Raw genomic sequence first — 12,897 nt, 5'->3', positions numbered from 1 at the left:
GTAAAAAGGATGACGACGTCACTCCTGGACGATTGTCAACAATCTTAGCTGACGCCAAAGAGGTTTTTCAACAGGAACTGGGAACTCTTAAAGGCGTAACCACCTCGATAAAAATAGAGGAGAATGCAATTCCCAAGTTTTTCAAAGCAAGACCGGTACCATATGCAATTCGCCCAGCCGTCGAGGCAGAGCTGGAGAATCTGGAGACGGCAGGCGTGTTATCTAAGGTAGACTGGAGCGAGTGGGCGACACCCATTGTTCCTGTCAAGAAGAAAACGTTAAACAATAAGTCTGAGGAGCCAAGGAAGGTTCACATTTGTGGGGACTTCAAGGTGACGGTGAACCCTGTCCTTCACACAGTACAATATCCTCTTCCAAGGATAGAAGATATCTTCGCCTCGCTATCTGAAGGGAAGCGTTTTACTAAAATTGACCTAGCACAAGCATATTTGCAGATGGAGGTTGAAGAATCCTCTAGGAAGTATTTCACAATAAACACTCACAAAGGTCTTTACCAGTATAATCGACTGGTATTCGGAGTAGCATCAGCTCTGGCGATATGGCAAAGAGCGATGGAACAAGTCCTGCAAGGGATTCCGGGGACTCGGTGTTACTTGGACGACATCCTAGTGACAGGTGAAGATGACAGTGAACACCTTAACAACCTAGAACAGGTGCTCACTAGACTACGGGAACATGGGCTACGAGCCAACCGCCCCAAGTGCGAGTTTTTTAAGAAACAGATATCGTATTGTGGCCACGTGATTGATGAAGAGGGGTTACATAAGTCCCCGGACAAAATTGAAGCGGTTGTTAAGGCCCCAGCGCCTGAAAATGTGCCGCAACTGAGGTCATTCCTCGGATTGGTAAATTACTACCATAAGTTTTTACCGAATTTGTCCACAATTCTGCACCCGCTGACGCCCTATTACGAACGGGAGTGGCATGGAAATGGAGCAATGACTGTAAGCGGGCCTTTCAGAAGAGCAAGGACTTAATCACTTCAGTGGAAGTATTGGCTCACTACAACCCATCACTGCCGATAAGACTGGCGTGTAATGCGTCTCCCTACGGCATTGGGGCGGTACTGTCACTTAAATTCCTTGATGGGTTAGAGAGGCCGATAGCTTTTGCGTCACGTTCGTTAACTTCGGCCGAGCGTAACTACGCCCAGATTGACAGAGAAGCCCTCAGCCTAGTGTGGGGGGTGAAGAAGTTCAATCAGTACCTGCACGGTCAAAAATTTACTCTACTAACTGATCATCAACCTCTTGTTTCCATTTTCAACCCTCAGAAGGGCGTACCGATAATGACAGCACAACGGCTACAGAGGTGGTCCCTTTTCCTAGGGGCACACCAATATGACATCGAGTACAAAGGACCTAAGCAGCATGGGAATGCTGATGGATTGTCGCGCCTACCATTGCCAACGGTGGAAGAAGAACTTACAGTGGATCCAATGGAGATATTCCACTCGACCATAGTCGAATGTCTCCCCGTGACGAATGCAAGCATAGAAAAGGAAACACGAAATGACCCGACACTATCCCGGGTCTATGATTTAACGGTGAAGGAATGGCCAGCACATGGCGAACCACTGCTGCCAGCATTCTCGCCGAGAAGAGAACAGCTGTCAGTGTGCAGAGGAACCTTGATGTGTGGGTCCAGAGTAGTAATTCCACCTAAGTTGATGGATAGAGTGCTCAATGAGCTTCATGAGGGTCATCTGGGTGGGGTAAAAATGAAGAACTTAGCCAGAGCGTTTGTGTCGTGGCTGGGAATCGATAGAGAAATCGAAGAGATGACCAAAAGCTGTACAGGATGCCAGAAGGTCCAAAACGCCCCACCACAAGCTCCTCTACATCCATGGGAGTGGCCCTCATCTCCATGGCAAAGGGTGCACATTCATTTTGCTGGTCCCTTTATGGACTCGATGTTTTTAATTGCGGTGGATGCCCATTCAAAGTGGCCAGAGGTAATAAAAATGTCCTCAACCACCACAGAAAAAAAATCACAGTCTTACGAACCATATTCGCCAGAAATGGGCTGCCTGAACAGATTTGCTCTGACAATGGACCACAGTTTGTGTCTGAAGAGTTCCGGAGGTTCTTAAAGAACAATGGTGTTAAGCATTACACATCCGCCCCATATCATCCAGCCACTAATGGATTGGCCGAGAGGTTTGTTCAAACATCCAAGAAGGCTATCAAGGCAATGTGTAATGAAAAGATACCCCTACAACACAAGGTGGACAACTTCTTGTTTGCCTACCGGAATGCGACACATGCAGTCACCAACCAAACTCCAGCCATGATGTTCTTCAATCGAAGACTACGATGCCACTTGGATTTGGTTAAGCCAAACGTCCGAAGAGATGTGGAGAACAGGCAGTTTCAGAATATGAATGAAAGGCCGACCAGGAGTTTTAAGATAGGTCAACCAGTTTTGGCCCGGGACTACCGCACAGAGAAATGGCAGCCAGGAACGATTTGTACACGGCAAGGACCTCTCATGTATACCGTGGACATTGGAGAGAGCATTGTAAGACGCCATGCTGACCAGATTCTAGAGTCACTGGAAAACGTCAACCCCACACCACGATCTGATACACCTGGCGATGAAACCGACGTACGAATTGCAGCTACCGCAGAATCGGTGATCTTTGAAGCAGATGAACCAAACAACGACATTGATCCAGACTCAACCTTGCCAGAAGAACCTGATACCCCAAAGAGGCGTTATCCAGACAGAATCAGGAAGCCTCCTCAAAGACTGAACTTATAATTGCTTAACCTCAACCAATGTATCTAACAACCGTAATTGTGATTGTAATTAGTTATCATTTAGTTGTTAAATGAATGTTATGTACTGTTTATCTAAAAGGGGAGGAATTGTTGTGTGTGTACCTTTAAGGGAATAACTGGTCTCAGGCTGCAGTACCGGCAGTGACCACCCCTGTATAAAAGGCGCTAGCAATCTTCTGTAGTTTCAGTTTCCCATTTGTCTCCATTCAGTAAAGATTTGTTTTGTTCAACTCCTGCTGTCCGTGTCTCAATCATACACGGACATAATACTACCTTTCCCCCTCGACTGTACCCGAACGATCTCCTCTTTAAAGGCAGCCCATTGTTCAAATACAGTTTTGCCTGCCATTCTTTGATTCCAGTTTACCCGGGCCAGGTCCGTTCTCAACCCACTGAAATTGGCCCTCTTCCAATTAAGTATTATTACTCTAGATTGCTCCTTGTCCTTTTCCATAGCTAACCTAAACCTATGATACTATGATCACTGTTCCCTAAATGTTCCCCTACTGACACTTGACCCACTTCATTCCCCAGAACCAAATCCAGCAATGCCTCCTTCCTCGTTGGGCCAGAAACGTACTGATCAAAAAAGTTCTCCTGAACACACTTCAGAAATTCTTCCCCCTCTCTGCCATTTACAATATTACTATCCCAGTCTACATCAAGATAATTAAAGTCCCCCATTATCACTACTCTATAGTTCTTGCACCTCTCTGTAATTTCCCTGCAAATTTGCACCTCTATATCCTTCCCACTAGTTGGTGGCCTATAGAATACACCTAGTATTGTAATGGCACCTCTATTATTTCTTAACTTTAACCAAATAGACTCTGTCCTTGACCCCTCCAGGACATCCTCTTTCTCCAGCACTCTAATATTCTCCTTAATCAATACTGCCACCCCACCTCCTATCTTTCCTTCCCTATCTTTCCTGAACACCTTATATCCAGGAATATTTAGTACCCAATCCTGCCCTTTTTTGAGCCAGGTCTCCATTATCACCACAACATCATATTCCCATGTGGCTATTTGCACCTGCAGCTCACCAACTTTATTGACCACGCTTCGTGTGTTTGCACACATGCACTGTAAACCTATCTTAGACCTTCTTGTATTCTCTCTTACTCTGACCCCATCTAATACTGTAGTATTTCCTACTCTAGTGCTTTTCCATCTCTCCCAATCCTTTGTGCACTTTGTTTCGCTTTTCTAATGCTACATCCTGGTGCCCATCCCCCTGCCAAATTAGTTTAAATCCTCCGCAACAGCACTAGCAAATCTCCCCGTGAGGATATTGGTCCCGGCTCTGTTGAAGTGCAACCTGTCCGGCCTGTACAGGTCCCACCTCCCCCAGAACCAGTCTCAATGCCCCAGGAATCTAAAGCCCTCCCTTCTGCACCATCTCTCCAGTCACACATTCATCGGCTCTATCCTCCCTATTTCTACACTCATTCACGCATGGCACTGGGAGTAATCTGGAGATTATTACCTTTGAGGTCCTGCTTATTAATCTCTTTCCTAGCTCCCTAGAATCTGCCTGCAGGACCTCATCCCTCTTTCTACCTATGTCATTGATACCGATATGGATCACGACCTCTGGCTGTTCACCCTCCCACTTTGGAGTGTTCTGCAGCCGCTCAGTGTCATCTTTGACCCTGGCACCAGGGAGGCAACATACAATCCTGGAATCACGTCTGCGGCCGCCGAAACACCTGTCCCCCTAACTATTGAATCCCCTACCACTATTGCTTTCCCGATCTCCCTCCTCCCCCGCAGCTGAACCACCCATGGTGCCAGGGACTTGACTCTGGCTGTACTCCCCAAAGGAACCATCACTCTCACCAGTATTCCGGTTGGAGAGGGAGATGCACTCAGGGGACTCCTGCACTACCTGCCTGCTCCTCCTTTTTGGTCTGGCGGTCATCCATTCCCTCTCTGCCTGCACACTCTAAAGCTGCGGGGTGACCACCTCCTGAAATGTGCTATCCATGTAGCTCTCAGCCTCGCGGATGCACCGCAGTGACGCCAGCTGCCGCTCAAGCTCCGACACCTGGAACTCGAGCTCCACCAGCTGACGACACTTCCTGCACATGTGGTTGTCCAGGACACGGGAAGCATCCTGGAGTTCCCACATGGCACAGGATGTACATTCCATGGGACTGAGGTGCCCTGACATGCCTCTATTTAATAGACTATTAACTAACTTAGCAGAAATAAGCTTAAAACTTTTTTTAAAACACTCACCAGCTACTCACCAATCAGCTCCTTCTCTTGTGCTGACCTTACTTTAGGTTTTTTTTCATCTGACATCACTCTTTCAAATTCTGCCAGTGTTGAGTTGCTCCCAGCTCAGGTCCCGCTCAGGTCCGCCGCCTCTGGTCTCGGGCCTGCTCTCGCCGCGCTCTTTATCCCCGCTTAGCTCTCACTCCGCTCTCGCTCAGGTCTGCTGCCCTTTTCTAAAAGCTCCAGGTTTCTGGAAATCCTTGACCGTGAAGCCCGAGTCTGTAAGGGATTGTTTTTTTTAATTTTAGAGGGGAGGCAGGAGACAAAAAGACAAAAGAACATAAAGAATAGGAGCAGGAGTCGGCCATTCGGCCCCTCGAGCCTGCTTTGCCATTAGATCAAGGCTGAGCTTCTACCTCTACTCCACCTTCCTGCCTGATCCCCAAATCTCTTGGTTCCCTTAGTATCCAAAAATCTAACTATTAAAAAAGGAGAAAAAATCAATTTAGAATTAAAGTGTAAAAATAAAACTAGCAAAACAGTAACATTTTAATCTATGACTTACCTAAAAGGAAAGCAAGACAGTAGATGGAATCTACCTGAAATTTCCAGAAGCCTGGGGCACTGGAGCTTTATAAGCCCTATTTAGTGGTAGAAGTGTTCAGCTACTGCGTGACTGCACAGATGATGCCCAAATAAGGAGTGAGCAACATACATAACACATTTAATATATTATATAGATAAATTATCTATTTAACCATTTATAAGAACATAAGAACATAAGAAATAGGAGCAGGAGTAGGCCAATCGGCCCCTCGAGCCTGCTCCACCATTCAATAAGATCATGGCTGATCTGATCCTAACCTCAAATCTTCTATCACTCTGCATCCACCCGAACCCATGTGATCTCCCGGGAGAGGCGAAAAACCAGATAAAGACCCAATGGCCAATTTGGGAGAAAAAAATCTGGGAAATTCCTCTCCGACCCATCTATGCGATCGAAATTCTTCCAGGAGATCACTCTGTCCCTATATTTTCTACAGTACTTACCTTCTGTAAAGGCGATCTCCACCCCAGCCAGGAACAGGAATAAAACCATCTCCTGAAATCTAACACAGAATTAGAACACAGTAGGAGCAGACCCAGGCTACACGGCCCCTGGGCCCACTCCACTACCCACAGGGCCATGACCATTCCGAACCTAGACTCATGTCCAATTTCCTGCCCGCTCCCCGTAACCCTTAATTCCCTTTACTTTTAGGAAACTATCTATTTCTGTTTTAAATTTATTTAATGATGTAGCTTCCACAGCTTTCTGGGGCAGCAAATTCCACAAACCTACCACCCTCTGAGTGAAGAAGTTTCTCCTCATCTCAGTTTTGAAAGAGCAGCCCCTTATTTTAAGATTATGCCCCCTAGTTCTAGTTTCACCCATCATTGGGAACATCCTCACCGCATCCACCCGATCAAGCCCCTTCACAATCTTATATGTTTCAATAAGATCGCCTCTCATTCTTCTGAACTCCAATGAGTAGAGTCCCAATCTACTCAACCTCTCCTCATATGTCCATCCCCTCATCCCCGGGATTAACCGAGTGAACCTTCTTTGTACTGACTCGAGAGCAAGTATGTCTTTTAAGTATGGACACCAAAACTGTATGCAGTATTCCAGGTGCGATCTCACCAATACCTTGTACAACTGCAGCAATACCTCCCTGTTTTTATATTCTATCCCCCTAGCAATAAAAGCCAACATTCCATTGGCCTTCTTGATCACTTGCTGCACCTGCATACTAACTTTTTGCGTTTCGTGCACCAGGACCCCCAGATCCCTTTGTACTACAGTACTTTCCAGTTTCTTGCCATTAAGATAATAACTTGCTCTACGATTTTTCCTGCCAAAGTGCATAACCTCACACTTTCCAGTATTGTATTCCATCTGCCAAATCTCTGCCCACTTACTTAGCCTGTCTATGTCCCTTTGCAGGTTTTTTATGTCCTCCTCACTCACTACTTTCCGTCCCATCTTTGTATCATCTGCAAACTTTGATATGTTACACTCGGTCCCCTCCTCCAAATCGTTAATATAGATTGTAAAGAGTTGGGGACCCAGCACTGACCCCTGCGGAACACCACTAGTTAGTGGTTGCCAATCTGAGAACGAACCATTTATCCCAACTCTCTGCTTTCTGTTAGAGAGCCAATCCTCCACCCACGCCAGAATATTACCCCCAATCCCGTGATTTTTTATCTTGAGTAATAATCTTTTGTGTGGCACCTTGTCAAATGCCTTTTGGAAGTCTAAATACACTACGTCCACTGGTTCCCCTTTATCCACCCTGTATGTTACTTCCTCAAAAAACTCCAGCAAATTTGTCAAACATGACTTCCCCTTCATGAAACCATGCTGAGTTTGTCCTATTAAATTATGTTTATCCAAATGTCCCGTTACTGTCTCCTTAATAATGGACTCTAACATTTTACCAACCACAGATGTTAGGCTAACAGGTCTATAGTTTCCAGCCTTCTGTCTACTACCCTTTTTAAATAAGGGTGTTACATTAGCAGTTTTCCAATCTGCCGGGACCTTTGCTGAGTCCAGTGAGTTTTGGAAAATTATTATCAATGCATCCACAATCCCTACCGCTACTTCCCTCAAGACCCTAGGATGCAAGCCATCAGGTCCAGGGGATTTATCCACCTTGAGTCCCATTATTTTACCAAATACCACTTCCTTAGTGATTTTAATCGTATTTAGTTCCTCCCCCCCTAGAGCCCCCTGTTTGTCCAGTGTTGGGATATTCTTAGTGTCCTCTACTGTAAAGACTGATACAAAATAATTGTTCAGTGTTTTTGCCATCTCCATATTTCCTACCATTAATTTCCCGGTCTCATCCTCTAAGGGACCAACATTTACTTTAGCCACCCTTTTTCTTTTTATATAACTATAGAAACTTTTACTCTCTGTTTTTATATTTTTTGCTAATTTACTTTCATAATCTATCTTCCCTTTCTTAATCAATCTTTTAGTTATTTTTTGCTGTCTTTTAAAGACTTCCCAATCTTCCATCCTCCCACTAGATTTGGCTACCTTATATGCCCTTGTTTTTAGTCGGATACTGTCCTTAATTACTTTACTTAGCCACGGATGGCTATCTTTTCTTTTACACCCTTTTTTCCTCAGTGGAATATATATTTTTTGGAAGTTGTAAAAGAACTCCTTAAATGTACACCACTGATCATGTACCGTCTTACCCTTTAATCTATTTTCCCAGTCCACTCTAATCAATTCCGCTCCCATACCTTCATAGTCTCCTTTATTCAAGCTCAGCACGCTTGTTTGAGATCCAACCTTCTCACCCTCTAATTGAATATGGAACTCAACCATGTTATGGTCACTCATTCCAAGGGGATCCTTTACTAGGACATTTTTAATTAATCCTGTCTCATTACACAGGACCAAATCTAAGGTTGCTTGCCCCCTGGTCGGTTCAGTTACATACTGCTCAAGAAACCCATCCCTAATACACTCAATGAACTCATCCTCAAGGCTTCTCTGCCCAATTTGATTTGTCCAGTTAATATGATAATTAAAATCCCCCAAAGTTATAGCTGTTCCCTTATTACAAGCCTCAACTATTTCCTGATTAATACTCCGTCCAACAGAGTTGCAACTGTTCGGAGGCCTATAGACTACACCCACTAGTGTTTTTTTCCCCTTATTATTCCTTATCTCCACCCAAACTGTTTCACTATCCTGCTCCTTTGACCCAATATCATTTCTCTGTATTATAGTGATTCCTTCCTTTATTAACCTAGCCACCCCACCTCCTCTCCCTTCCTGCCTGTCCTTCCTGATTGTTAAATAACCTGGTATGTTTAATTCCCAGTCATGGTCACCCTGCAGCCATGTTTCTGTAATGGCCACAAGATCATACCCATATGTCGTTATTTGTGCCGTTAACTCATTCATTTTGTTACGAATGCTATGTGCATTCAGATAAAGAACTTTCAAATATGTTTTGTAACACTTAGTTCCTGTTTTTTCCCTTTTTAGTACTTTACTTTTTACTCCATACCTTCTGTCCCTTCCTGACACATTCTGTTTTTTAATTCCCCCACTGCTACCTAAGTCTATGACCTTCTCTGTTGTCATTTCTATTATTTGCTCTCTAGAAACCACCCCCCCACTAATTAGTTTAAAGCCCTCTCTACAGCCCTAGTTATATGATTCGCCAGGACTCTAGTCCCAGCACTGGCCAAGTGGAGTCCGTCCCAACGGAACAGCTCCCTCCTGTCCCAGTATTGGTGCCAGTGTCCCAAGAAGCAAAACCCATTTCTCCCACACCAGTCTTTGAGCCATGCATTTAACTCTTTAATTTTATTTATCAGTGATTTTTTTTGGAAACCATCAGCCGTTTACTATTGTTCTAACAGTGGTCTTATAATTAACTAAGGTTACTAAATTGCTGATATTTAAAATAAATGAATTTCTGCATAACAGTCCATTTTAACCTTGTGTACATATTTGCCTTATTTAGGGCACAGCCAGTGAAAGTACACTGGTGGCACTTCTTGCTGCAAGAAAGAAGGTGGTTACACAAATTCAAGCAAAAAGTCCTGACCTTGAAGACGTCATGATCCAGTCAAAGCTGGTGGCCTACACATCAGAGCAGGTGAGCATTGCTATTGTCGCTCTGTCTCTTTTCTTTGAACTGACCTCATCAAATATTAAATGTCAATATTAAGCCACTTGTAAGGTATTTAGAATTCTAAAACAGATGAAAACTGTTGAATAGTGAATGTTGAACATTGAGCCAACAAGAACTGAAAAAATAGTATTAAAAACTCTTTACTTTCTGTAATTATTTTCCTTGTAACATTCAGGGGAAAAATGATGCACCATTGTTCTGAAGATATTAAGTGCAGTAGGTTTGTGTTTTAGGAGATCCACAACTTATAACACTTTAAGTTGTACCAATTTAGCTAATTATTAGGATGTGGTTGACATTAGTCTGGAAAATCTGTGACGGTTCTGCGAGATATCTGCGCTCCAATAATTCTGGCCTCTTGAGCGCCCCTGATTTTAATCACTCAACCATTGGTGGTCGTGCCTTTAGCTGCCTAGGCCCTGAGCACAGGGATTCCATCCCTAAACCTCTCCGCCTCGCTACCTCTCTCCTCCTTTAAGACGCTCCTTAAAACCTTCATCTGCCCTAATTTCTCCTTATGTGGCTCGGTGTCAAATTTTGTTTTATGGCACTCCTGTAAACCGTCTTGAGACGTTTTACTACATTAAAGGCGCTATATAAATACAAATTGTTGTGTTTGCTGTTCTGCCACGAATATGGTGGAATTCCCATGGTGGTGATCAGAAAACATGGCAGAAACCCAGATCTGTTAGGTTTCTGCCCTTTTTTAACTACATCTCAAATTACAATCTCGGGGGCAATGGGGCGGGGTGGTGAGAGGGTGGGGGTAGGTACTTGAACTGCCCACTCCCCCTTAATTCGTTCATGGGATGTGGGCATCGCTGGCAAGGCCAGCATTTATTGCCCATCCCTAATTGCCCTTGAGAAGGTGGTGGTGAGCCGTCTTCTTGAACCGCTGCAGTCGTGTGGTGAAGGTACTCCCACAGTGCTGTTAGGGATGGAGTGTCAGGATTTTGACCCAGCGACGATGAAGGAACGGCGATAGACTTCTAAGTCAGGATGGTGTGTGACTTGGAGGGGAACGTGAAGGTGGTGGTGTTCCCATGCGCCTGCTGTCCTTGTCCTTCTAGATGGAAGAGGTTGCCGGTTTGGGAGGTGCTGCCGAAGAACCCTTGGCGAGTTGCTGCAGTGCATTTTGTAGATGGTACACACTGCAGCCACGGTATGCTGGTGGTGCAGGGAGTGAATGTTTAAGGTGGTGGATGGGGTGCCAGTCAAGCCGGCTGCTTTGTCCTGGATGGTGTCGAGCTTTTTGAGTGTTGTTGGAGCTGCACTCATCCAGGCAAGTGGCGAGTATTCCACCACACTCCTGACTTGTGCCTAGTAGATGGTGGAAAGGCTTTGGGGAGTCAGGAGGTGAGACACTCGCCACAAAATACCTTATGTGTTGGCAGTAGTTTGGAGACAAGTGTGGAATATTCCTGGGAATCCCGCAAGTTAGGCCTATCATTGGCCCAGCCCTTACTTGCACTGAGAGCAGGTGTAGGTTCTGTTTTGTGCCGAAATGAACCTCAAAGTTCAACAAAATCAAACGGCAATCAATCCCAGAAGGATAACTGCCCTTGTGGTAAGGACCTAACATTGCGGCAAGGAACTTTGAAAAAACTTGTGCTCCCTTACCTCTTTGACCTGAGCTGCCTCTGGCTCCCACTCTTGGAACGGCAATGTGCCACTCCGAGACTATGCTACCTCTGTGTGGAGGGCGTATCTGTTACACAGCTACAGCTATGTGTGTTCAACCCTATTGTTTAAATGACCCCGTTTCCAGAACTTTAAAATCCTTACACCACCAGTCAGGTTTTGTTATTGCTATTGGAACAAACAAAGTGATTTCAGTTTCTGAGGAAGAAGAGAAACATTAGAGATACAATCATAGAGGAGGAAATTAAGCAGAAGGGTCCATCCTTGTGAAAATCTGCACAAACTAAGGCTTAATAGCAGTGTCTAAGTACATTTAGGCTAACCAGGGAGGTAATGACAGATCTGGAGAGTGCCTCTGTGTCACGGTAGCCATTAATATTTTTCCAACAGGGTTCTTCTGGTAGATAACAGATGCAATGATCTGGAGAGAAACAAATCCATCTGCGTACTCTATAAATGATTATCTCTTGCATAAATTAGTTCATTAGTTTACCATAGAAATTTAACACGTCTGACTTCTAATCGCAGATAGTCAGTGACCCGCAGAACACGTATGAATCTCTGTACATTCCCTAGAAGAGGTCAAGTGCAATTGCACATTGCATAAAAACAAAAGAAAATATGAAGGGAATTGTGGCATGCAACCTATGATTTCCTATCCAGTGCGAGTGCCGATCCCTGCTGAAAGTGCCAGATTGCAGAATCACCCGAGTAGAACGAGGAAAGGCCACTGGGTCTTCTTCCTCCAGCAGATCATGTGAAAATTTCATGTGATGGATTTTCCCCAACCTATTTAATCTCCTAATGGAAGTGGATAAGCAGAAGCAAAACTTCCACAAAGATAAAACTCCATGAAATTTCATCAGCCTCCAATCCCAAAGATAATTTTGCATCATTCCAGGACATCAGTCTAACATCACAATCTACCTTATTCAACCCTCACTGGTTGGATTCCACACATGACGTTCACCATGGTTCCAAACAGACAGAAATCACTGCATTTTGTATATATTTATCATCTTAAATCTCTTTATTGACTAGATATTCAGCTAGCTCCCTTTTAAAGGTGTTAACATATTACATACTGCTATTGATGGGAGTCTAAACCACATATCTACTGCACTGTGGGAAAAAACAATTTCTTCTCATTCATGTTTTTGCTTGCGATTTCCCGGTTTAATCTTTGTACCCTTCAGTTCTGTTATCACAATATAAGTTTTATGAAAAATTCAGAAACCAGTGCAAGCCTCACCCATCAAGAGAACATACTGGAAAATCACAGACACATGCACCGTGATTTCCTATCCATCATAGGTAGAATATCATGGCAAGAGCACCTGCGATTTTCTGATATGTGCTGCCAGTGCGTGAAGCTCTGTGCTGGGATTGGGCAGTCAGAAAATCAGCCCTCATATGTAATACTAGCTGAAGTGCCCGGCGGTGCCAAGGGTTTTTTGAGGGCATGTTGTTGTTGGAAGAGAGAGAGAGAGCGACTGGGGGGAAGAGAGAGCAACTGG

The 12,897-nt window shown here is 44.5% G+C and overlaps 1 protein-coding gene across 6 annotated transcripts in view; it reads left to right on the top strand.

Moving 5' to 3' along the window:
- The window catches only part of ddc (dopa decarboxylase), a 237,719-nt gene that overhangs the window by 28,070 nt on the left and 196,752 nt on the right, over window positions 1-12,897 (top strand). For 5 of the 6 annotated variants that reach the window (XM_085988121.1, XM_085988120.1, XM_085988119.1 and 2 more), the window contains exon 5: window positions 9,569-9,703. The exons of the other annotated variant lie outside the window; for it this stretch is intronic. In XM_085988121.1, coding sequence (XP_085844247.1) covers window positions 9,569-9,703 — 135 coding nt within the window. The remainder of the gene's footprint in view (window positions 1-9,568; window positions 9,704-12,897) is intronic. 6 annotated transcript variants of the gene reach the window in all.

Source organism: Somniosus microcephalus, chromosome 5, assembly GCF_052327205.1.
Source record: "Somniosus microcephalus isolate GS21.2 chromosome 5, FLI_Smic_1.0, whole genome shotgun sequence".
NCBI lineage: Eukaryota > Metazoa > Chordata > Chondrichthyes > Squaliformes > Somniosidae > Somniosus > Somniosus microcephalus.
Note: the sequence above shows the minus strand (reverse complement) of the source record. Positions and strands in the feature narration are given on the sequence as shown.